Raw genomic sequence first — 24,966 nt, 5'->3', positions numbered from 1 at the left:
TATTTAATTGCAAAACAATGCATCAAATTAACACAGAATAAATCACAAACAAAGTAACTGAGAAACAAATGGGCACGGTTTTTTGGTTGGTGGTAATTTTGTCGTTGTTTTGGTTACATTACTAACTATAGCTCTTGAAGGCTAAAGCAATTAAGTTTACAGGGTTGGGGTATAATCTTTTATTAAAAGAGTGATGATTAAGTGTATAAAAACCATAAAAAACAGAGCATGGCTATTAAAAAAAAAGATTAATTGTATTTAGTGGTAAGCCACTTAAACATAAAACAGGGCTGTAATTAATTCATGTTTTCCAACCCTAGGTGAGCTTACCAGTCGGCTGAATCACTGATTGCAGCCTTGGCCCAGGTACCAGCATCTGTCGTCACGAACCCCACGTCGTCATGGGAGCTAGAAGAGGACTGGTCAGAGAGATGTGGAGGAAGCACTGGCAACCTGTCATCTTCTATAATGACAGTGTCATCTTGGGGCATATTCACCGTAGGGGACAGCTGGTATTTACCTGTCCAGTGAAAAAAGAAGACAAATTCTAGACATCAATCAAAGTGTTACATCTATTAATTTTAATACTTTGCTACATTAGTAAAAGTCTAACCTTCCACATATCTGCTCAACCTGGTAGAACAAAACAGAATTTAGCACATTAATTTTTCATAAAAGACTGTCAAATAGAGGCCTTGAGTCTATTACTACCTCTGATGCTCCAACTATGTAGCTCAGGGCACTGCATGCAATTTTTCTGGTTTTAAGTTTCCTAAAGTCAAAGACACTCTTTCAAATGTCTTCTAATGTGAAAATGCTACATGCATTCTAAAGTGAATGTCCTTTGAAAAACTGTACCAGGAGCCAGGCACAGTGGCTCATGCCTATAATCCTAGCACTTTGGGAGGCCAAGGTGGGCAGAACACCTGAGGTTGGGAATTCAAGACCAGCCTGACCAACATGGATAAATTTCATCTCTACTAAAAATACAAAATTAGCTGGGTATGGTGGCACACGCCTGTAATCTCAGCTACTTGGGAGGCTGGGGCAGGAGAATCGCTTGAACCTGGAAGTCAGAGGTTGCGGTGAGCAGAGATTGTGCCACTGCACTCCAGCCTGGGCAACAAGAGTGAAACTCTGTCTCAAAAAAAAAAAAAAAAAAAAAAGAAAGAAAAAAATACCAGAAAAATTGTACCAGGAAATTAAGCCCCACTATCTTGCATCTTTCATTCATTCATTCATTGAGCAACTGCCGCAGAGGAGGTACTGCAAGACACAGTCTCTGTCCTTAAAGGGCATATGCCCTAGTGAAGGAGAAAGAGTTACAAGCAGTGATAATTGTATGGTGGTGTAAGAGATGAGCCCAAAGCCATTCACTTGTATTGTAATTGCCTGGGTCACTGGCGGGTAGAAAGTGCTGGGAATCTTAGCAAAAGTTAAGATCAGAGTTGGGTTTTAAATGGTTAAAATGATCTTTTCTGCCAGAAGAAATGATGACACTTATTTCTGACTTGAGCAGCATCATTATTAAATGCAGGATGGAGAAAGGCACATGGTGCAGTCAGGTGATACTTAAAAAATGGTTATCACCAAAAACAAAGCCCAGAAAAGGAGAGATACTTAGAGTAATCCTGATGCAAAAAAATTAGGATCTGAGTGCCCAGAGGTTTTTCAGTCCGTGACTGAGGATGTTAGGGATGGCATATACCACTTGAAGGATTTAAAAATGTTTATATTGTTCTAGACATTTCGGCCAAGGAGCAAAATTTAAACTGCTACATCTTTTCAGGATAACCCACGAGAAGGAAACTTGCTGGAGATTTCAACTGCATTCCTCATTTAACATCAACTGCTTTATTGTAGAAATACTGTAAGTTCACTGAACCTCTTCTCAGCATGACACACAAAAAAATTTCTACTTTGATTTCAAATGCACCCACCCGTTTTGACAAACTATGAAAATTAACAGCTTTGCCGGGCACGGTGGCTCACGCCTATAATCCCAGCACTTTGGGAGGCCAAGGGGGGTGTTTCACGAGGTCAGGAGTTCAAGACTAGTCTGGCCAACATGGTGAAAGCTCATCTCTACTAAAAATACAAAAAATTAGCTGGGCATGGTGGTGTGCACCTATAATTCCAGCTACTAGGCAGGCTGAGGCAGGAGAACCATGTGAACCCAGGAGGTGAAGGTTGCAGTAAGCTGAGGTCACACCGTTGCACTCCTGCATGGGCAACAGTATAAGCGAGACTCTGTCTCAAAAAAACAAGAAAGAAAATTAACAGCTTATATGAAGTGCTAATGATAAAACTGTAAATCAAATGTAATACTTAGCAATTTCCCTTACCTGAATTCAAACACTCATTTATTTCTACTACAGTGTTAGAATATTAGTACAGACACCTGTTCAGCAAAAGTATCATTCATCAATAAGGTAGGACATTATAGCACTATCAGCCAAAGAAATGTTTCCTTCTCAAGACATAATTTTTTCCTCAAAATATACAGAATTATAAAACCAGTTACCCCAATGGACAACTCATCACTGATGAGGCATGTCAAAATATTAAATACCAAGTCCCCACACGGACATAATCTATTAAAAGGAAATATTACAGCATAATCATAGTGCACTCATTTTTAAACACAAAACTAAAACTTTAGGTTTTACACATTATATTCTGAGAGATGGCCTAATAAGCAATATGGAACACTGAATTGTGTATACAATTTTTGTAATTGTTGATCTGAGTAGAAATATTGTACCTTAACTGTTGTGGTACAATCTTGTATACATAAATAAATGGCAAGAAATCCTCCTCATAGTAAAAAAAGAATTTAGCATTTTTTTTCTCATGATTTGGAAGGCTAATATTTCACAAAATATAAAATTTCATATCTTAACATGCTTGCCAGGAATATAGTTTTGGGATATGGCTCCACGATTTTACCAGAGTGATAGACAGCTGAAAAACTTAATGACATATTCTACTAAGCTCCACCTAGACAATACCACGATCCCTTAATTATGCTTGCTAGTACTTAACACAAAATAAATGTGAAAGCTTCTAAAACTTGAGAAGGCTTCAAATTATTTTTGATAGATCAATTTGCCTCTTTCTTCAACTAGTTAACTAGTGAACTGCAAACTAAGTAAACCTGTCAGTATCTTGCAGAGGAGTGAAACAATGAAATACAAAATGTTTGTTTACTAAACATTTATTCATTGGCAAATTTACATAGAAGGTAACATCACACATGATACTAGAGGAAAACTGTGCCAGTGACATGACTCACAACAAAAACATAAATGTTCCATTTTTCAATGTCAAATTCCTAATAAGATAAAAATATTCTAAATATGTCTTCTTAAACTCACCACATATAAATGAATATAGAAACTACTAAGATAAATTCTAAAATGGATACAAAAGATTTCAGTTTTGTTTTAAACAGAAAAATTATTCAGCTAAAAAAAGTTGAGAAAAAGTTAAAGTCCCAAGCTTACAAATGGCAATGTGTGATGTCTTTTATGAAGTGTATGTGCTGGTTAAATTAGTTATGCCTATCAACCTTGTTACTGGTTTCTTCTGAGATGGAGCCTCACTTTGCTGCCCAGGCTGGAGTCTCACTTTGCTGCCCAGGCTGGAGTGCAGTGGTGCAATTTCAGCTCAACGCAAGCTCCGCCTTCCAGGTTTGAGTGATTCTCCTGTCTCAGCCTCCCAAGTAGGTGGGGCTAAGGTGTGAACCAGCACATCGGCTAATTTTGTATTTTTAGTAGAGATGGCGTTTCACATGTTGGCCAGGCTGGTCTTGAATTCCTGATCTCAGGTCATCCACCTGCCTGGGCCTCCCAGAGTGCTGGGATTACAGGCGTGAGCCACCACACCCAGCTGCCTTGTTGCTGTTTTTTTATTGTTAGTTAAGAAAGACCAACAATGAAAAAAAAAAATTTTAAGGATTTTCAAAGGAAGAATCCTATGTAGTCAGGCCCACTACAGATTACTTTTTTATGAATGTCCAGGACTATCAGAAAATCCATTATCGTGGAAATTCTGTCAAAAGAGATGACATTTAGATAAATCTTGCCTTTGGTCACAATCCCGGATGACACCAAAAAAAGCCAAGGAAATCCTAATCAGGTGTGACTAATGACACAGAAAAACATGCATCCAAATTTTGGTTCAGAAGTACACAAACTCTGCAACTTCTGTCAAGTTACTTCTTTGCTCTATATCTTCCTGACATATAAGGTAAGTCGGTTGGATTATGTGGTTTTGAAGGCTGTTTTCAAAGATTAACATCTTTGATTTTTTTTAGTTACAGTGCGTATCAGGATAGAATCAGATCTGGAGACTTTCGCAGAATCTGCTTATAGATGTAGATAATTATAAATTGATATTAATAGAGAATGAAGATCTCAGCATCCCCCAGAGAGGCTATTTTTAGAAAAAGGAAATATCCAAAAACAAGTAAAACAAAAAACATCATGGATATCAGGACTTAGTTCCTTTGTCTGTTAAGTGGGAAAGTGTGACTGATGACATCTGACATCCTTCCAACTCTAAAGACTCTTCCTTTAGGGGTATATCTTTTAAAAGCCTTTCTCCAGGGATGTGTTCACATAGGAATGGATCACAAAGCCTCAAAGCTCCGTTTAGCCCAGAGTTTCACATAGGGGATTATTCCACACGAAAATTTAACGTGTTCACATAAAATTAATAATTCCCTAAGGAAAGCAGCCAGAATTTCAATACAAAATTCTTTTTGCATTCTAGCAGATCATGAAGTAAATACCTACACCTCCACTAATGTCTACATAGGAGTGATTCTAAACATATAAAAGGCAATCATTAACCAAACAGTCTGAGAAATTTCTACGTGCCTAAATACTGTGCAAATTAATAAATACTGTTGTTGTTCGTTTAGGCGAATGGAAATCCAATGTTTCAGTGTCTTTGGAAATATGGAATTTATGACTCAGAAAAACATACATCCAAATTTTCGTTCAGAAACTGTGTGATTTGTCAAGTTTCTTCAATTTTTTGCTGCATAACTCTCCTAATACCTTGTTTTGGCATTCTGCTGCAAGGAAACATCTTGAACGGGATTTCTATCTTTAAGTGGTAACTAACTTCACAAATAGCATTTGATTCTTACAGCCAATTATACTAGAATAAAGACTGAAAAGGAATTTTCAAATTTGCAAAACACAAGATGAATCAAGATATGCATATACACTTGTCAGGGTAAAACTATATAGAATCCCTAGTTTCTGGTACACATTGTAAAAAACTGTCTTAAGAAAATATCCAAATCATAAAAACATCAATTTAGGCTACCCTTAAATAGTAATGCATTTGTCACCCAGAGCCCAAAGTGGTAAAAGGGGATATACATCACAAAACACAGAACTGGGAGAAAAGTCACTGCCCTGGGGAAGCCTGTGGAGTTTTAAGAGTTCATTACATATCTAGCAGAAGGAAGAGGAAACAATGTCTACTATAATGCAAACTGAAGAGGACTAATGAAGCTGTAGCTAACAAAATCAGGGCAGCAGACTATGAAGAAAATGAATGACTCTTCAACCCATATATACAGCATTTCAAAAGATCGCTAGCTGAATTTAGGGATTTTTTTTGGTTTGATTTTTAGTTTTAGTTTTTCGCCTTCCTCTGAAGCATCAAGGGATTGGAGGCAGGACGCAGGTTACAGGAACTGGTGGACCAATGGTCTGATTCAGTATGGCAAGTCCTACGTTCCTATAACAAAGGGGAAATTACAGCATATCACTTTGTGTGCACACAGATCTAGGGCCACATGCACACTCTATCTGTCTCAGGGGTCTGAAATTGTATCAATAAAAAAATAATTTATCAAAAATGAAGTTTTACACCAAAGCCAAGAAAGTATGAAAAATCCAACAGCAGTGAAGACAGAGGTAAGTAAAAGCAGAGATTTAAAAGTGATAAACTATGTACAAAGCCTTTCACCTGACAGGTGTGCAACCCAACAGGTGTGGCACTCTTCCCTGACATTCACTTATGCCAAGCAGGTAAGAAGAAAAATGTTGACAAAGTAAAACCGGAAGGCTTACTTGTCTAAGTTTCACATGTAATAAAATAAGAAATTACAAATTCAGCAATTTTTCTGAACTAGAAACCTAGAAAGATTAGAGGAAGAACAGACAATTCTACTAGACATGCTTATGTATGTTTTCTATCATGCCTGGTAGAAAGTTCTTTGAAGGCAGAGATTGCTTCTTAATCATCTTTGTATCTACAGCAAAAGTATATACACAATGTCTTGCCAATAGCAGGCTTTCTATAAACACTCACTGATGAATAAATTACGGTTTCAATGAGGCTCCATAATGGAAACTTGAATTGTATTAAATCTGCATTAAATGTACTCAAAATGAAGTTAAACTTAGGATTTCACTTTAAATGAGAGCCTTGCAAAATATACCAGTAATAAAAGCGTTTTATGCCAGGTGTTACTTTAATCAAAACAGCTTCTTGTGTTTTAAATTTGAAAACTCTCACAAGCTAATCCCAAGATGAGCAACGCAGTAAATTCAACTACTTCTGTGGCAAAGCGAGTCTTTAATAACTGGATCTGTTAGTAGAAAGCTGAATTGCTGCAAAACAAGTGCTAATAACCTCATTACGCACTGGGGGCCATATAGACAGGATGGTACTGAATCCAAACAAAGGATGCAGAAGACTAGTTTCGGGATTTTAAAACTAAGGCTTCAAAAAAGTAAAATACAATTTAAATACAGTAACACCCTATTAAATACAAACCAAATACATGTGAATTTTTATGTATGTGTGCATATATCTCTATATACATATTTTTTCTCCCTCTCCAGGCAGTGCCACTGTGAATGATACATAACTTTTGAATCCTTCTTGCCATAAAACGTTAAATTTTTATTCCTTTTAAACATAGCTTCACTTATTATCGCAAGTAAGTAAAGTATATCTTGATCACTGGAAAACATTTTTATATGATCTCTTTCTTTTTGGTTCTTTCTTCATGTTACAGGATCTAAAAGTCACTTAAATCAATGGATTGGTTTACTTCTTCACATGAACACTTCCAAATGACTTTAATAAACCTGTTCTCTTGCATCTTGAAAACATTAGGACTTTCATTTATATTGATATTACACTAATATCACACTAACATTTATGCTAATATTACACTAATAACCTCTCATTAAACCAATGAAAGCATCAAAATAAGATGTGATAAACAGAGTTTTACCTGACTCACCCATTATCCTACTGAGGGCAGCATTTCTGCTGGGCGATTCCTCAAGCCCCTCAATCCCACCGTAGAGGGAATGGGAAATTCTTCGTTCTCTATCATCCAACGCTGTTTCAATGGGTAGCTCGGGTCCAGGGGGGCTCCCAGGTGACTTCAGCTACAGCGTAAGGAGTGGTGGGGCGGGGGGGCAAAGAAAAATCAGTACGTGTAGGCCCATTAGCAGCATGGGGGAATTATAACAACTTGCCCAAGGCCTGTATCCGACTGGGTACCAAATGAACCAGAACTTTTCACCCTGTACCAAAATAATTTGCGACGACAGCTCTGCCTAATGACCAACTTTCTGTGCCACTTTATACTGTGCCTCCCATGAAGTTCTGTCAGATTTCAACCACTGGAGGAAAAATATGTATATTAAAGACTTTTTTAAAATCAGAGCTTGTTGCTTATTTTTCCAATTTGACTGTTAGCGTCTGTTTAAGTCAATTTAAGTTACAGTGTAATTCAGAATTCTTTACTAGATGTTACTCTATAAAAGGTGTGCTTTATCAGAACAGAAGCTGCAATTTAGCTATAGGTCTTATACTTAAGGGTAGGTAAACACATCTAACAATTAGCACACATTTTTGCATGTGTGCTGGTGGAATTATTACCTACTCTACAAGACCAAAAGAGTCCCATTGTCAGCTCGGGTGTATTGAACAACAAACTGATTTTAAATTCTTCCTGCTACAAATTAAGAATAATCATGGTATTATCTTACTGTAATGTTTAAGTATATGACAGTAGCTACAATAATCACTTTAGCAGTATACAGAACAATATGAAAATTGGGACCAAATATTCTAAGGAAGTACACAAAGGTAAGAGGATTTCCAAAACATATACAATGTAATAAATAAGCAATGAATGTATGTCAATTTTGATGACAATAAATTAAAATGGTATGGGGCATTTCTTAAAACAGCTAACTGTGTCTGATAAGTCATATTTTACATAAAAATAATATGAGTATGTGATTCGTGTTAGTAAGGCCTTCAAACAATTCTGTTTTAAGGAGGATCAAAGTACATTTAACTACAATTCCCATGACGCGGGCTCTGAGGTTTGCCACAAGGACTGATATCTCATGCTGCTTTGGTGTTAGCCAGAGAGGGAGGGCCAATATGGGGGAGTGGGCAGGAGGGCAGCACCACACAGAACAGCGAGAGAGAAGGCACTCATCCCACACAGAAACCACAACTGTCGTGCTTCCTTCGGCTGAACAAATTATTATTTCTGTTAGAAGCTATCATCTGTTTAATATAAATGAGATATTTAATGAAGTTCCGAATTGTAGACTTATCTCTCCTGGTTTGATAAGCACTGGGGAGATTTAATGCATTGAAGGGTCAACACAATTACAATTGGAGGCACGTCAAACTGCAGGAGAATAATAAACTTGCAGCTCTAGTGAATTAGACTCAATAAGGTTTAAATTATGAAATGAGGATTTGTTTTATTAGGTTTTTTTTAAATTGCAGATTACAACTGACAGCTTTACTGAAAAGTAAATTAAATATTCAAGGTCTCTGATGTAAAGAAATAAAAGAACAGTTTCTAAAAGAATGTAATGCCTAAATTCCAAGAGACTCTGGAGAGGTTAAAAAAAAAAAAAAAGGTTAAAAAAAGTAATACCCTTACCATTAAAAACGAGTATCGTTTTTAAATGAACACCCACACTAAGAAGTATAACTACATAAAGACTTGATATGCAAGACTCTATAAACAAGTCTTACTATACAACAATTTATCAGAAGACAGACAACATATCCTCAAGCTTGCCTGAAAAATGTATTTAATTGAGCTACATAATGCTGTAATTTTCTAGATGATAAAACCTTTATAAAGTTTCTTCTTGAGAAATCCCTAAATATCCCAAAAGGCTATTTTAAAATTTTATAAAGCCAAATAAAAATTCCATTAAAAAATAGTACATTCAGGTTTTCTAGAGAAAAACAATAAGACGTCTGTTCAGGAAAAAAAACAAGCACTTGAACGTTTTCATGGGAAAGATTCTCCACCTCCTCTACCTCTCTACTCATGTTTAATTTGCATCTCAAAAGACAGATTTAAATGAAGACATCAATAGTTGACTACATAAATATTTAACAGAAGATACAATGGCTTTAAATTTCTTTAAAAAAAAAACTGATCGGGGTTACAGTTTTGTTTTAAATCTTTTGATGATTTTTTGTTGTTGCAAGTACACCCGCTTAGGAAAGAGAAATGTGTGGGAAGGGTCCCCTGCCGCACTGAGGAAGAGGGGCAACCCCAGTGGTCTTGGGAGAAGGGCTGGCCTCTGCTCCCCCGGCTGCTCTCACGCCCTTGCAGACACCTTATATTAAAACTTTATTAAAATTAAGCTTCATTAGAAGAATAAATCAAAGTAAGCGGAACTGCAATTTTCATTTTGTTGTCTGTTTGTGGTTTAATGTCCAAAAATTTTCTTGATTCCAACTAAATACAGTCACCTACAGCACTGGCTGTTGGGCCCCTCTGCTCCATCCCAAGGAAAGCCTCTCTACCTATTCAACAACAAAAACGGCTTCAGGTTCCCGCAAGATAACCCGCACTCATAGGACTGTACAGTGATATAGTCTTTGGCTACAGTAATTTGAAAATATATTATCACGAGTCAAAAAAAAAACTTGTTTTTAACTCTTTGAACAGGCCTTTACATTTCATGTTGTGGTCACACTTTCCCAAAGGAAACAATAAGCTAGGTGAATAACGAAGATTCATGTGACTTCATCTGTGGGGTTTAATAAAATCTCTGTTTGCTGTGAGCGTGCATTAGCAAGTCAAACAGTGTCTTTCACCTAAATAAAATGTATCTCACCACCTCCTCTACAAACACTGAAAAGTTCCTATTGGAATGGCCTTAACCCCCTTCAGCAAACCTAAAACTGGATTCTCACTGGTGATTGGAAAGATCATATTATTCAATATTTCAGGTTTTTTTTTTAACATAATCTATTTTATCCCCAATGTCTAGCATAAAGTAGGCACTGGTGGAATAATTAGATTAATAAATTCATTCCTAAAAGTGAGCGAGTCATATTTTCCTTAAAACACACTACATCGTGTGGAAATAGGCTGTTAAAACTGAGGGCATAGCATAATGTTGAAATTAAAAGACATTTAACCTAGATTACAAATACACATTCTGGAAAATATTAGCATCCAGAAGCCAAGTAAACATAAAGCAACTAACGAAAAGACAGATTTTAGTTTTGGAGGAGAATGAAGGCAGATTTAAGGTACAGTTTCACATTCTCTTTTCAAGCAGGACCACATTTATTTTCCTTCACATCCCCATGAGGGTAATGGCAAGAACCAGAAATGTGAGGTGAGCTCCTCAAGGCAGCACATGGCAGGGCCAGAATTTCACCGATTCCCTCAGATTGTAAAGCCCATACTTTTATTGTACACTACTTCCCAACACAACTGGGATACAAAATGCCGAAACAACAAAATCACAGTCAATTAGATCCACTCACTTGTGTAAGAGAAACAGACACTTTGCTTCTAAACTACTTAGCTACCTATGCTGGCCTTGCAGCTATTGAAGCAAATCATTTGACCTTTTTGCATTTATTTCTTAATACAGAAAACAAAGAGACTCATAAATGACACCTTAGGCTGCTTACTATTCTAATATAGTTTTCTAATTCTAAGAGGATTAAACCTAGAGAAAGAATTCATTTTAAAGAAGTCCTTGATGACTAAATCCCTCAATATGGTCTAAGACAGAAAGCTCACCTGGTGATATTCTCTACTGGCCCTAAAAAAAGGCTTTACACAAAATCACTTCTAACATCGGTATAATAAAATGTCTGGAAGCTATGTTAAATTACAGTAATTTCTATAAATATTAATTTCCTTAAAATATTTGAAATCAGCATAATTCTCATATAGAGGCTATTTTAAACGTTCAAGGAATGATGCCTGGTGTTTACTTCCATTCCCCACCAGCCTCCTTTGAAAGCCTTCAACAGACATGCCCTTTGGAGTAAGTGAAAACAAGTCTTCTCTCCCTGCTTTGTGTATTCCAAAACTGAAACAATGGAAAAGAATGCCAGGTCTTAGCTTTTCTCTGCAAAAGTGAAACCATCCTTTAGTAGTTTTAAACAAGGGGAAGCCATCCCTTTACCTTTGAAAAAAGAAAAAAGAAAACAAACAATGATTGCTTATGCAATGCTTTTAAGTGTAGTTAGGTAAGACCATTAGATGTATGGAAAGAAGGAACGCAAAGAAAATAAGAATCACTGCCCCAAATTCATTTTGTATACCTTGTCTGAGGGTGACTTCAGAATTTCAGTTTCTAATATTAACAAGACCAATTTTTCTTTAAAAACACCAGACTCTCCAGGGTTGCTCACTGGCGTTCAGGCCAGCTGACCTCTCGGGCCTGGACTGGATACCAGCAGTGGATAGACAGAAACGTGGTAGATGGACCAAGTTCTGGCAGTCTCAGAATTCACAGTTCCAGCAGCGTGACAGCTGCTGGGTAGAGGTAGGTTCACAGGGCGATGAACATACTTCGGAAGAGGTAAACGGAAAATGAAAGACTGTGGAAGTGTTTGCTAGGATGAGGGGCAGATGGACTCAAGTGGAAGACCTAGAGACGTTAAAGAGCATCCACGTCTGAGAAATTACCGGAAACACTGAGTAGCTGGAGCAGAGGTGCTGCAGAGGATGTAGGGCACCGATGACAATCAGGTATGTCCCAGTGGGCCCCATGATGGAGACTCGTTGATCCTGGAGTCATGGAAAGCTCCTAAAGGATTTCAGCAGGGACTGACATGATCGATGTGTTTTGCAGAAAAATCTGCCTGAGTGCGGCCAGGCGCGGCGGTGGCTCACACCTGTAATCCCAGCACTTTGGGAGGCCAAGGTGGGCAGATCATCTGAGGTCAGGAGTTCGAGACCAGACTGACCAACACGGAGAAACTCCATCTCTACTAAAAATACAAAATTAGCCACATGTGGTGGCACATGCTTATAATTCCAGCTACTTAGGAGGCTGAGGCAGGAGAATCACTTGAGTCGGGAGGCAAAGGTTGTAGTGAGAAGAGATTGCACCATTGCACTCCAGCCTGGGCAACAGAGTGAAACTCCATCTCAAAACAAACAAAAAAATTGTCTGACTGCATTGGAGAGAATGGAGTGAGGGAGAAAGCAGAGAAACCCCTCAGGGATCTGCAGCAGTGAGCCTGGTGAGAGGATGAGGTCTGAACTCAGGCAGTGGGAGAGGGAAGAAAGGGTAACAGGCTGAGCGAAGAGAGATTCTATGCCAGGCGCAGTGGCTCACAGGCATAATCCCAGCACTCTGGCAGACCAAGGCTGAAAGATGACCATCTTTAAAGAAAAAATTAGCTAGCTGTGACGGTGCATGCCTGTGGTCTCAGCTACTAGGGAGACAGGTGGCAGGTTGCTCGAATTTGGGAAGTCAAGGCTGCAGTGAGCCAAGACTGCACCACTGAATTCTCGCCTACACGGCAGAGCGAGAAAACGAGACTCTGTCTCCAAAAAAGAAAAGAGAGAAATTCTAGAGGCAAACAACAGGGACAAGCATAGTGACAGCATTTAAGAGGTCAAGGGTGACCCCAGATCTCTGCCTTCTACAACAGAAAGAATGTGGTGCCTTGTGAATTAGGTGCCCATAAAACACGAGGAAATATGTCCCTGGGCAGGTGGACAGAGGGATCTGGCGCCATAGTGGAGTTGTGAGCTGGAAAGAGGATAATGGTATTCATCCTAACGTGGTTTCAGATGGCCAGGGAGTGGACAACAGCTAGGGAGCATGAGCAGAGTAAAAACAAACAGACCCGAAGGAACCTTGAAAGACAGGAACAATGAAAGAACAGAAAGAAAAGAGGAACCCTTAGAGAAGATCCAAAGTACAACAGCAGAAAAACAGAGTAGACAAGAGACACTTTGAGAATGAGACAGTACCCACAGATTCCTGAAAGACCAAGCAATTAGGCTAAGAAATAGCTCCCAGAGAAGGTCTCCAATGTGCCCTCTTGGGACTAATGTTAGGGAAATGCATGGCTTTAAAATAATACCTAGTGAAAGGAGCTGACAAATAAACTTAAAGAAAGCAGATTGGACCAGGTGAGGTGGCTCATGCCTGAAATCTCAGCACTTTGGCAGGCTGAGGCCAGGAGTCAGAGACCAGCATGGACAACACAGCAAGACCCTGTCTCTACAAAAATGAAAAAATAAAGAAAACATATTAAGATAATACATAGCACTTCCATGTGTAAGAGAAAGAAATATGTGATAAAATACAAAAGATTTTCTTTTATACATTCTTATCTTTCCTAGCTTGAAATTAAATATGCAAATCTTGGGTTTAAAGATGAAATTGCAAAATGCAGTTTTCTGATTGGCAAACACTGGACTATATGGCTAAAAGACATAGAAAGACAACTCAGCACATTATTTTGGCTTGAGATTTGTTCAGGACAGCGTGATGCCCTATGCTTCTATCAATATTTACTGTAACATAATTTACACACACCCTCCCAGTGTGCAAGGGAGGTGGTTTTCCAAAGGTAATGCGTAAGTACAACAGCTGAAAAATCATGTCTTATGCCTTATGGGAAGCTGAATTGAGATCTTCTGTCTTCATACAATTCTTTAGTTAAACCCTTTCAGTACAAAAGGCTTCTTGCTAGTATTACAAAGACAGCACAGCACTCATAAGACATTCTTGATATAACTGCTTTATAAGTTCATGCTGTCCTAAAAAACAGTAATAACCAGCAATGTATGAAAATGATACCATAAGGAATGTTGAATATTAAAGTCTATTACTGTCTACTGCAGCTGTTTCCTTACTTAAATCACATTCATTCACACATACTCATATGCAGAAATGAACGAGACACAGATATTTCAGGGGATTCCAATTTCATGTCTCTTACAGGACAAGAGGGAATAAAATCAGCGCTTTTATCAAAACATTTTCAGGCTGGTACTGGTTTACTTTGTCACTGTTTGGGGGGAAACAACTGGGAATAATCTGAATCAGATAAAAGCAGAACACTGATCTTCAGTTCATTTCTGCATTTTTAAGTCCTCCTATAGCATTCAATGTTTCCTGTGAAGGAAAATGTTGAGAGGTTGTTAAGATTTTTAGTTGGTCTCTAAAAAGACTAAGAAGGTGATACGTTGTCCACTAGAATGCATCTCATCTGTCTTATTCACTGCTGTGTCCCAAGGATCTAACACATTTTTTAATACACATAAGATGCTTGATAAATATCTGTGGAATGAAAACTGTCCTATGGAATGGGAAAGTATTCAGGTGGCCAAAAATAAAAAGGCCTAACAGAGAATGATATATTTATAAACTTACAGTTGAGATGTTTTCATTTAATGCTTTGTGGGAATTAAGTTAAAAGATCAGCTAATGCTTTTGCAATGAATAAAAACTATTACTTAATCAGTCCAGGAGAGAGGGAAGAGAGAAAAAAAAATTAACCCAGTACCCTACTCTGAGGGATTATTTTTATATTTATCTTACATAAATGAATGTTTTTATGTCCCACTCTTTTCCATTCTGAAATTTTTTGTTAAGGTTACATTGTTCTCTTGATATGGAAATTAATTTGTTAATTACTGTTAACTCATTCCACATTTGGCAAATAATAGTAACAAAATAATTCAGTGGTCAGTGATTTCTCAGAATACATCACCTTTATATTGACTACCAACCGAGCTCCAGATTATATTTACATTGTAAAATATGCTTGTATCATAGGTTCAGAGGAGTGGTCACTGCAACCTGAAAAGTTTGCTTTACATGTTTATTAAACAGAAGTTTTAAAATTAAGAAAAACAAACTATTTAGGTATAATTTTCAGTTTGTATTATTTGCTAATCATTTTATCTTAGCTGATTTTAATATGTGGGAATCTGAACATCGATTTAAGAAAAACACCACATTTTCAACAGCTCTTTTTTGCACATGGGCAAGACTGACCTATTTTCTATAGATGGCACATAATTTATAATGGATCCATGAAATTTAGCTTTTTTCAAGCTCCAATGTTAACAACTCTACATATAATTCATTTTTAACTTTCAAATGTCCTATTCTACAACAAAGTATGTTTTACATATTTGGGAAAATAGATGATCCTACCCTTCAAGAAGAGAGGATGTCCTGTTTCTTTTTCCTCACTCCTAATTCCAGACGGCAACATACATTTAGAACAAGGAGAGTATATTGCAATACGGATCACTGAAAAAGGAGGCATTCAAAGAGAACAGGCTCAACCCCACAGAGAAAGAGGAAATAGGGACTGAAGACAGAGAGGGAGGTATACGCTAGTGGTGTAGCGTACTGGACATTGATAATGTCCAAGAGAACACCGTCATCTAAGAAACCAGACTGTGTGCCAGGTGCTATGGCGCATGCCTGTAATCCCAGGACTTTGGCAGACTGAGGCTGGAGGATCACTTGAGCCCATAAGATGGAGGCTGCAGTGAGCTGTGGCCACAACACTGAACTCCGACATGGTCACCACAGTGAAATCCTGTCTCAACAACAAAGAAAAAAACAGGAAGGGGGAAAGAATCCCTACTAACCTTTGTAAGAGGCATCCCATTTTAGATAAACAAATGAATAAGCAACTGTTTCTCCGCATGATTCACCTCCCAACTAGAAGAGAAAATGCCAGCTCTGAGAAGGAAGATGTGACCCTGATTTCAAGAAGAAAACTGAGCCAAAGGTGCTCTTCAGATCCCAGTGTTTTCTGCCGAGGTGGCAACAGGAGTATTAATATCCACTTAGGAATATGTTGATCACAAGAATTAAGAACACAAACCACAATCCACTGACAAAATAATAAAACTACAACAAGCTAAGATAATTCATGGTCTTTTGTGGTAACGTCCTGGAACCTAACACCCTTTGTCCAAAATTAGGACAGAAATGTAGTTTTACTGCAGATGCTAGTGCTGTTTTGCATTTTTTTACCTCATTGCACTTGCTTATTCTCCTCGCAACAATAAGCTGGATCATTCCTCGTTTATTGCCTTCAGTAGACATAGACCTTCTTAGGGTTTCCATGGCATCTTGGTTTGTCTTGCCCAACAGGGATTCTCCATTTACTGCTATCAGTTGATCATTCACCCGAAGCCTTCCATCCTGGGAAGAAAACAGGTAAAAATAAGTGCGATTAAATAGACGGCTATAAAAGAAGTAGCTTTTCCTTTAGTTAATAAACAAAATAAAAACAAAGCAAAAAAAAAAAAAAAGTTGGGAACTTTAATCCTAATGGATTATGCCCAATTGAATGCTGGCATAATAACGTCTAAGCAGCCATTGTAGCCTGTGTCTATTTCAATCATTTATACATTTGTAAATCAAGTCATTATCATAATCTGTTTACCAAAATAGCATACTAATTCAAAGGACACAAAGTGATTACTTTCTTGCTTCCAGAAACACCCATAGAGGTTATTTACAACCCAAGACATGTAAAAGCTCAAGGCTATTAGACAGTTGCAGAGAAGTGTCCCCTTAACAAATGGCCAGGAAATTGTCTCTAGGCTGAGAAATAGAATAAGTGACCCACAAACACAGGAGGGGAGTGGAAAGACTAACATCTACTATAGGCCAGTTCTGTGCCAGGATCTATGCCAAATCTTTGCATAAATTACCTTCATTTAACTGGCATGTCTATGGGTTGTATGTTCTGTGAGAGAAAAAAATGAAGGGCTGAAGTTATGGACTCCATCCCCACATGACACATCACTGAGGTATCTAATAGTTGTTTGTTTGTGAATATGGGTACCATGAAGAAATGAGAAAACATCTGTTAACTGTACATGTTCTCAAAATAGGATTAGGGTTGAAATTAAAATTTTTGTTAACAGGCATATGTGTGGTAAAGTTGACACTTACTTTAGATGCTGCTCCTCCATTAATAATGGACTTGACAAAGATTCCCAAATCTGCGTGGTTCTCTTTTGACCGGTTACCTTTGACGCTGACACCAAGGCCTGCAGATCCTGAATCATTAAGTGGGACTTCAAACGTCAGAAATTCCCTGGTGCCATCAGGTGTGAGAACAATATCCTCATCTTCTGCTTTCTAAGAGGGAACAAAATTGCATAGCACACTATATTCCAATGTTTCTTTCTCAAAGTTATTTTTATTTATTTTTAATTTTTTAATCAAAATGTATTCCCAGCACAGAAGTTATTTTTAAAGACTGCTAATGAACAGTTCCTTAATCATAAGAGGCAAAATATTTCCACCAAGATTTCGCGGCAAGATCCAGGAAAATAGTACATCTGTACACACTCCAGAAGATTCCTGGAACCAGCTGTTAATATTTTTATGTGGCAATTATTCAATATTAAACCAAATGTACATCAGATTTGAGAAAGATGGGGGAAATGTAGTAGAAGGACTAAAGACTAGTATACTTCTAAAGTTTGGGTTTTTTGGGTCTATTTATATATTCTAAACCACAGGAGAATAACAGTAACAACAGGAGTCAAGATAAATAAATAAATATAATTCATCTCCCTCTCTTTGAGGGATTGTAACTTCAACATCTGTGAGACAAAGCAGAGATACACAATATCACAGAAAATTTTTCCACATTTTTTCATACATAATATAGCTGGTGAATATTATTCAAGCAATATTGTTTAATTAATTAGTTATATATCAAGACTTAACTTCACAGTCACCAAGTACAGAAGACAAAGACTTTTAAAATAAAACACATTTAGGATATACAAATTCTTGTTCACCTCCTTTAGAAGAGAGGAAGAAATGAAAGCTTAATGTATAATTGGATAAAATGCATTAAGATGACAGTCTATCATTAAGAAAGGCTGCAATCCAGAAGAGGAAGTACTCAGCCTTCTAGCTATTCCTCAGCAATCCCATTCATGGCCACGATTTCTACCACCTCTATGCTGGTCACGTCCAAATCGCTAAGGCCAGGACACTTGTTCAAGCACAAACTCTTGCTCCAACTACATAAGAGGCACGTGGCACTGGCTCTTCAAGTAAAAACTGAATGGCATATCTAGTCCTACAACCTAGTTCTCCTGCTCTTTCCCAATCTTTGAACTATTTCTCCAGTATCTGTTTAGTCATTCAAGCTTGACTTATCAAATTATAATTGAAGAATAAGAAACATAACGGCACACAGATATGTAGGAATATACACTTCAAACAGATTGTGCTTTTACGGAATGTTCAACAACACGAAGAAAGTAGGTGACTGCATCCTACCAGATTTTTGAAACATCCTAATAAGAATGGAAATCAACCTAGAAATTATAAAATAGGTGTGGTGAGGAATTTGGGGTGTAAACATGTAGTCTCTGATGTCTCAATTACATAAAATACATTTTGAGAGTACACTACCTGTAAGTGAATTGTTTCCATCATAAAATAGGCAATATGCTATCTGTAAGTCTTCAGACTCACAGTAATGTGATATGTAAAGTGATGTTTCCAACTCACAAATATTCAACGTTAACATTTTATGGTAGGACGTCTTTGTGCTATCTCAAAGGACAGCCTCATGGTTTTTAAAGACAAGTAACATATCAATTATAATAAACTTGCTAATGGGTTAAAAAAACATTAAAACTTACATAATGACGAACTCAAAATAAAAACCTGAAAAAGTACAGGGTAATGGTCATGTTAACTATGCAAAGCAAATACATTTTACGATCAAAGTCCAAATAAAGCCTTAGGCCTGCTCATTATAGAAGCTATATTTAAACTATTCCCAGGGAACAATTATAGCTCAAAAAATCCAACGTATTATGGTAGGCAAAAAAAGATCAAATATATCAAATACTTTGACACAGAAGTATCTTTATATACACGCTTTGCTCTATAAACATGGACATTCAATACACTTTATTGTGGTGCAGGTGACTCAAAACAGGCTTTTTTTTTTTTTTTTTTTTTTGAGATAGTCTCACTTTGTCAACAAGGCTGGAATGCAGTGATGTAATCCCCATTCACTACAGCTGTGACCTCCCCAGGGCCCCAGATTCAGGCAATCCTCCCACCTCAGCCTCCAGAGTAGCTGGGACTACAGATGTATGTCATCAAACTGGGTGTATTTTTGTGTTTCTTTAGAGACGGGGTTTCACCATGTTGGCCATGCTGGTCTCAAACTCCTGGGCTCTAGCAATTCGCCGGCTTTGGCCTCCCAAAGTATTGGCCTTACAGGCTTGACCCACATGCCCAGCCCCTTGAAACATTTAAAGAGTACTTAATAACGACTGTGTGTGGATGAACTGCACTACCTCAATATAAAATATGTTATAAAAGGTACATTAAATTTTGATGTTTAAAATACAAAACAGCATCAATAGCATCAATATACACCACAGTTCCTCTTGACTTTAAATTTAGAGGTAACTGAAATAAAAATTATTCTGTCAATCAGTACTTATAAGCCTGGAAGAGCAACATTTGAAAAGAAACGGAAAAGAAGGATAGTCTTTCTACAGACACATCTAAGTCTCATCCTTCAATATGCTCACTTGCCTCAACTCTGGAAGGTTCTTAATTGTTACTTCCTGATTTGAATCTTCAGTTGCCTTTTCAGCGTTTACTGAGTTTTACATTTGTATAACATTTTACCAAGGCTTACAATTCTCATATTTTTCCTACTTGAAAGATCAGGATAAGGAGCCAGCTGCATACATGAAGAAAAATTATAATCAAATTGGAATATTTTCTGACTGCTGAACACTGAACCTGTTTTTTTTTTTTTTTTTAAAAAAGCATATTCTCCAGGGGATAGTTTCATTTATCATAATAACTGCAGAATGGGATCAATCTTTTTCAGCTTTCTTATCAAGTCATAAGTCATTATTATCATTAAGGACACTGACGTGAAAGACTGTACATTTCATGTGATATTCCATTATTAACCCATTTGGCTCCTGACATAGACAGAAATTGATGCCAGCTTTTAGAACTTAGTTCTCTGGCAGAAAAAATGTTTTTTAAAATTTTCCTGTTCAAAAATCATTTGAAATGCTCTATGACTGAGAAGGTTCGTAAAGTCAGATAGCACAGGAATCTCTATATTCTGATGTAAAGTAGAAGCCAACTTTTGATCACCCTGTTATTCCATGCAGACTCTGCACCTTATCAACCGTATCTCGAATTACGGTCTTCCTACAGAAACGCAAAAAATGTTTTTTCTTTAACTCGCTCCTCACTTCATCTGTGCATGGTCATGCCACTCAAGCACATCCATCTCTTGCACATACCTGTGTGTCTATCTCAAGTGATTTTTTTCAACAATAAAGCCTGTCAGTTCTTCCTTTACCCATTTCTCCATTACCATTCGTTGTCTTTAAATGCCCAAAACAAAAGAGCACCTTTGCTAAGGAACCTGCTGAATGGGTATCGTGAAGGCTACTTACTATCCCATTCTCCTGAGAAAAGCAGAAAACATGTACATTTGTATTATTTGTATCTGTAGTGAGATGCAAAAAGAGTCACAAGTGGCCACTACCATGGCCCCAATTTCCTTCTTCCCCAAATAACAGTCCAAAAACTGAGAACAGAGCTGGCCCATAGGCCCGAATCCACAGTTAATCTGCAGCACAGGTGTATCTATAAAAAAGGAACTAAGAGCTGACTGTGTTAAACAGCAGAAAAACAATCATGGAAATGGTAATCTCTGAGCTGCAACATATGAAGATTTGGATGAGAATGTACAAAATATTGTGAAGAGAGGCACAAAAATCCATGGTCTGTGCACATGTGACAGAAGACTATAAAATTATGAGTGAGCTTACTATCCTATTTTGGGCTGTATAACAATATACGTGACTCAGCAAAATTTTATCATTTCACTCTAAATCATTAATTTCTCTCTCTCAAGATCTGCCCTTATCTACAGTTATTATCTTTTTTCTTTTTTTGCCACAGGGTGTTGCTCTGTCGTCCAGGCTGGAATGCAGTGGTGTGATCATAGCTCCCTATAACCTTGAACTCCTGGACTCAAGAGATTCTCCAGCCCTCAGCCTCCCGAGTAGCTGGCTGGGATCACAGGACACACCACCAAGCCTGACTAACTTTTTTTTATTTTTGGTAGAGACAGAGTCTTGCTATGTTGCTCATGCTGGTCTCAAACTCCTGGGCGATCCGCCTGCCTTGGCCTCCCAATGTGCTGGGATTATAGGCAAGAGCTACGATGCCCAGCTGAGTTACCATCTTTAATACACAAATCTCTAATAAATTAATAAAAAAAGATAAGCAGTCTGCATCAAAGAGGAAAAAGATGTAAACAAGCCATTCACTAAAGAAAGATGAGTGTATCAATAAGTAAACCTCTAAGTACAAGGTTCAATCTTACTTGCAAATCAATCAAAGGTTATTCAATTGCTCCATATATTATACTTTCTTTAAAATAATGATATCCAACAAATACTGCTATGCCATAGAATATTACAAAATAAAAATAATGATATCTAATAGTGTAGAAGATTCTTGCACTGTTGGTGAAAGTAAAAAATGGCACAATATTTATGGAAGCTAATTTGGCAATGCTTATCTAAATCCTCTACAGTTTGTCTTTTTCTTAGGCTAGAAATATTACTTTTAGTAATATGGCCTATAAAACTAATTGTGATCATGTACAAAGATTTAACTGTGAGGATATTGTTTAATTATGATAGCTAAAAATTGACATGTATGACAGTAAGCTAAGAAAATTAATATATATCTACACAATGGAAAGCCATGCAGTTATGAAGTATCTTAGCAAACTATTTTGTAAGACAAGAAAGTATTTGTGACTAAGAAATTGGGTTTCACCATATGGGTTTTCATAACTTCCAGTACGCCAATCAAAAACCTCCACAACATATTTTTATGAAATAATGTCTGCCTTCAAAGATCACTAGAAGATTCACAAGGTCGGAATTTATGTCAGTCTTTACTCATGCCTGGGGCATGACATTTAACAATATAGGATATGTGGCTGGGACATGATACATGTAAAATAGGTGGACAAGAATTTTATTTGTCTGTTTTTTTTCTGAGATCGAGTCTCACTCTGTTGCCCAGGCTGAAGTGCAGTGGTACGATCTCAGCTCACTGCAATCTCACTTCCCAGGTTCAAGCAATTGTCCTGCCTCAGTCTCCCAAGTAGTTGGGACTACAAGCCTGTGCCACCACGCCCGGCTAATTTTTATATTTTTAGGAGAGGCAGGGTTTTGCCACGTTGGTCAGGCCGGCCTCAAACTCCTGACCTCAAGTGATCCGCCTGCTTTGGCCTCCCAAAGTTCTGGGATGATAGCGGTGAGCCACCGCGCCTGACCAAGAAAATCATTTGAAAAAATATATCACCTTTGGCTAGACTCACAGACACAAATAAAAAAAAATACATCAAAATGACAATACTGAAGTCACAGAATAACAAGTGATTTTGAGTTTCTTCTACGCATGACTGAATTTTCTACAGTTCAGATGCATTATTTTGATAATACAAAAAATTCATTGTATGCTATTTAATTCTGCTTCCTCAAAAAAACACTGCATGGAGGAGAAAATTGGCAGAGGGTTATACAGATGGTCCACAACTTACAATGCTTCGACTTAATGGCTTTTCAGCTTTTGATGGTGCCTACGAAGCCATTCTGTTTTTCACTTTCAGGACAGTATTCCACAATTTACATGAGATATCCAACATTTTACTGTAAAATAACTTTGTGTTAATTATTTTGCCCAACTGAAGGCTAAAGTAAATGTCTTGAGCACATGAGGTAGGTTAGGCTGGGGTTATACTCTTGTAGGTTAGGTGTATAAATACATTTTCTTTGTATTTTATACATTTTTTTTATTATACTTTAAGTTCTGGGGTACATGCACAGAATGCGCAGGTTTGTTACATAGGTATCATTGCTGTATCCATCACCCTCCGGACCCCGCCCCGTCATCTATATTAAGTATTTCACCTAATGCTGTCCCTTCCCTAGCTCCCCACCCACCTGTACATGGTGGGCAAGAGCTGCTGCTAGGGACAAAGACAGGCTATGAGTGAGCACCTTAGGACGCCCTAACAAAACAACCATGCCATGACAGCAGACCATCGGAGCGCCACACAGAACAGAATTTTTCATAGACATTAAAGAGAGAATATACTTATTCAACCAACGGAGATTAAATAAAATGCAGGTAGGTATCTGAGATATTATGAACAAATATCATGGTTTTTAAATTTAAGGAAAATTTTAAAACCATGATAAAACTCTTAATAAAATAACCCTCCAATCAAATGCCAAAATTTCCTTAAGTTTCCCATTTTAATTTATCCCATATGTGAGATGAACATTTCTGTATGTTATTTGTGCTGATATTATAAAGTTCATTATTCTTATTAGTAAAGTTCAAATGTCACATCTGGCTTTACTATGCTCTTTTCTAATTCGAATGGTAGATGCCAAACACATTTTGAAAGACTTTTGGATTTTTCGCTTGGTAAAAGAATGCTGAGGAAAAAATGTTTTGCAAAAATATTAATCTCTAATGTTAGCCCCCCAAATACCCGATCAAAAAAACATCAGACAAACTCAAATAGAGGGACATTCTCAAAGTAATCTGCCCCTTCAAAAATTAAAAATTTGCAAGGAGTAATTTGCTCTTCAAAAACTATTAACAAAGATAAATTGAAGAAATGTTCCAGATTAAAGACGATTAAAGAACCGTGAAAACTAAGTGCCATGCACAATCCTGAATTGGAAACAGGACCAAATTCTATCCGTGTAATTCATTCATTCTCTCATTCATTCATGATATAAAGGACTTTAATTGGGACAACTGATAATACAATTAATTTACTCATTTTCATAACTATAACACAGTTACATAAGAAAATGTCCTCCTTCGGGCCAGGCACGGTGCCTCATGCCTGTAATCTCAACACTTTGGGAGGCAGAGGTGGGCAGATCACGAGGTCAGGAGACCAAGACCATCCTAGCCAATAAGGTAAAACTCTGTCTCTACTAAAAATACAAAACTTAGTTCAATGAAGTGGCACCTGCCTGTAACCCTAGCTACTCAGGAGGCTGAGGCAGGAGAATTGCTTGAACTGGGAGCTGGAGATTACAGTAAGTGGAGAGAGCACCACTGCACTCCAGTCTGGGCAACAGAATGAGACTCCATCTCCAAAAAAAGAAAAAGAAGAAGAAAAAATATATATCCTCCTCCTTAGGATAGATACACTCAAGCACTCAGGGATAACGGGAAAGAATGTCTATAATTTATTCTTGATTCACAAAAATATTACACAGGGCCTGGGCACAGTGACGCCTATAATCACAGCACTTCGTGACGCCAAGGCAGGAGGATCACTTGAGGTCAGGGCCTCGAGATCAGCCTAGCCAACAGGTGAAACCCCGTTTCTACTAAAAATACAAACATTAGCTGGGCATGGTGTCACATGCCTGTAATCCTAGCTACTACAGGGAGGGTGAGCTGGGGGAATCGCTTGAACCTAGTAGGAGGAGGTTGCAGTGAGCTGAGATCATGCCACTGCACTCCAGGCTGGACAACAGAGTAAGACTCTTTCTCAGAAAAAAAAAAGAAAAAAAAAAAAAAAAAAAAAAATATATATATATAT

General features: G+C 37.6%; 1 protein-coding gene across 26 annotated transcripts in view; it reads right to left on the bottom strand.

The window, feature by feature from the left end:
• The window catches only part of PARD3 (par-3 family cell polarity regulator), a 706,589-nt gene that overhangs the window by 233,186 nt on the left and 448,437 nt on the right, over positions 1 to 24,966 (bottom strand). For 13 of the 26 annotated variants that reach the window (XM_032259797.1, XM_032259806.1, XM_032259808.1 and 10 more), the window contains 4 exons: positions 17,241 to 17,429; positions 16,311 to 16,481; positions 7,280 to 7,430; positions 331 to 520 (listed from right to left, as the gene is read on the bottom strand). In XM_032259797.1, the coding sequence (XP_032115688.1) occupies positions 331 to 520; positions 7,280 to 7,430; positions 16,311 to 16,481; positions 17,241 to 17,429 (701 nt within the window). Of the gene's footprint in view, positions 1 to 330; positions 521 to 7,270; positions 7,431 to 16,310; positions 16,482 to 17,240; positions 17,430 to 24,966 lie in introns of all 26 variants that reach the window. The other 13 variants (XM_032259804.1, XM_032259784.1, XM_032259798.1 and 10 more) reach the window with 1 other exon arrangement.

The sequence above is a fragment of the Sapajus apella genome, unplaced genomic scaffold (assembly GCF_009761245.1).
Source record: "Sapajus apella isolate SASKATOON/1434 unplaced genomic scaffold, GSC_monkey_1.0 scaffold111, whole genome shotgun sequence".
Classification (NCBI taxonomy): domain Eukaryota; kingdom Metazoa; phylum Chordata; class Mammalia; order Primates; family Cebidae; genus Sapajus; species Sapajus apella.
Note: the sequence above shows the minus strand (reverse complement) of the source record. Positions and strands in the feature narration are given on the sequence as shown.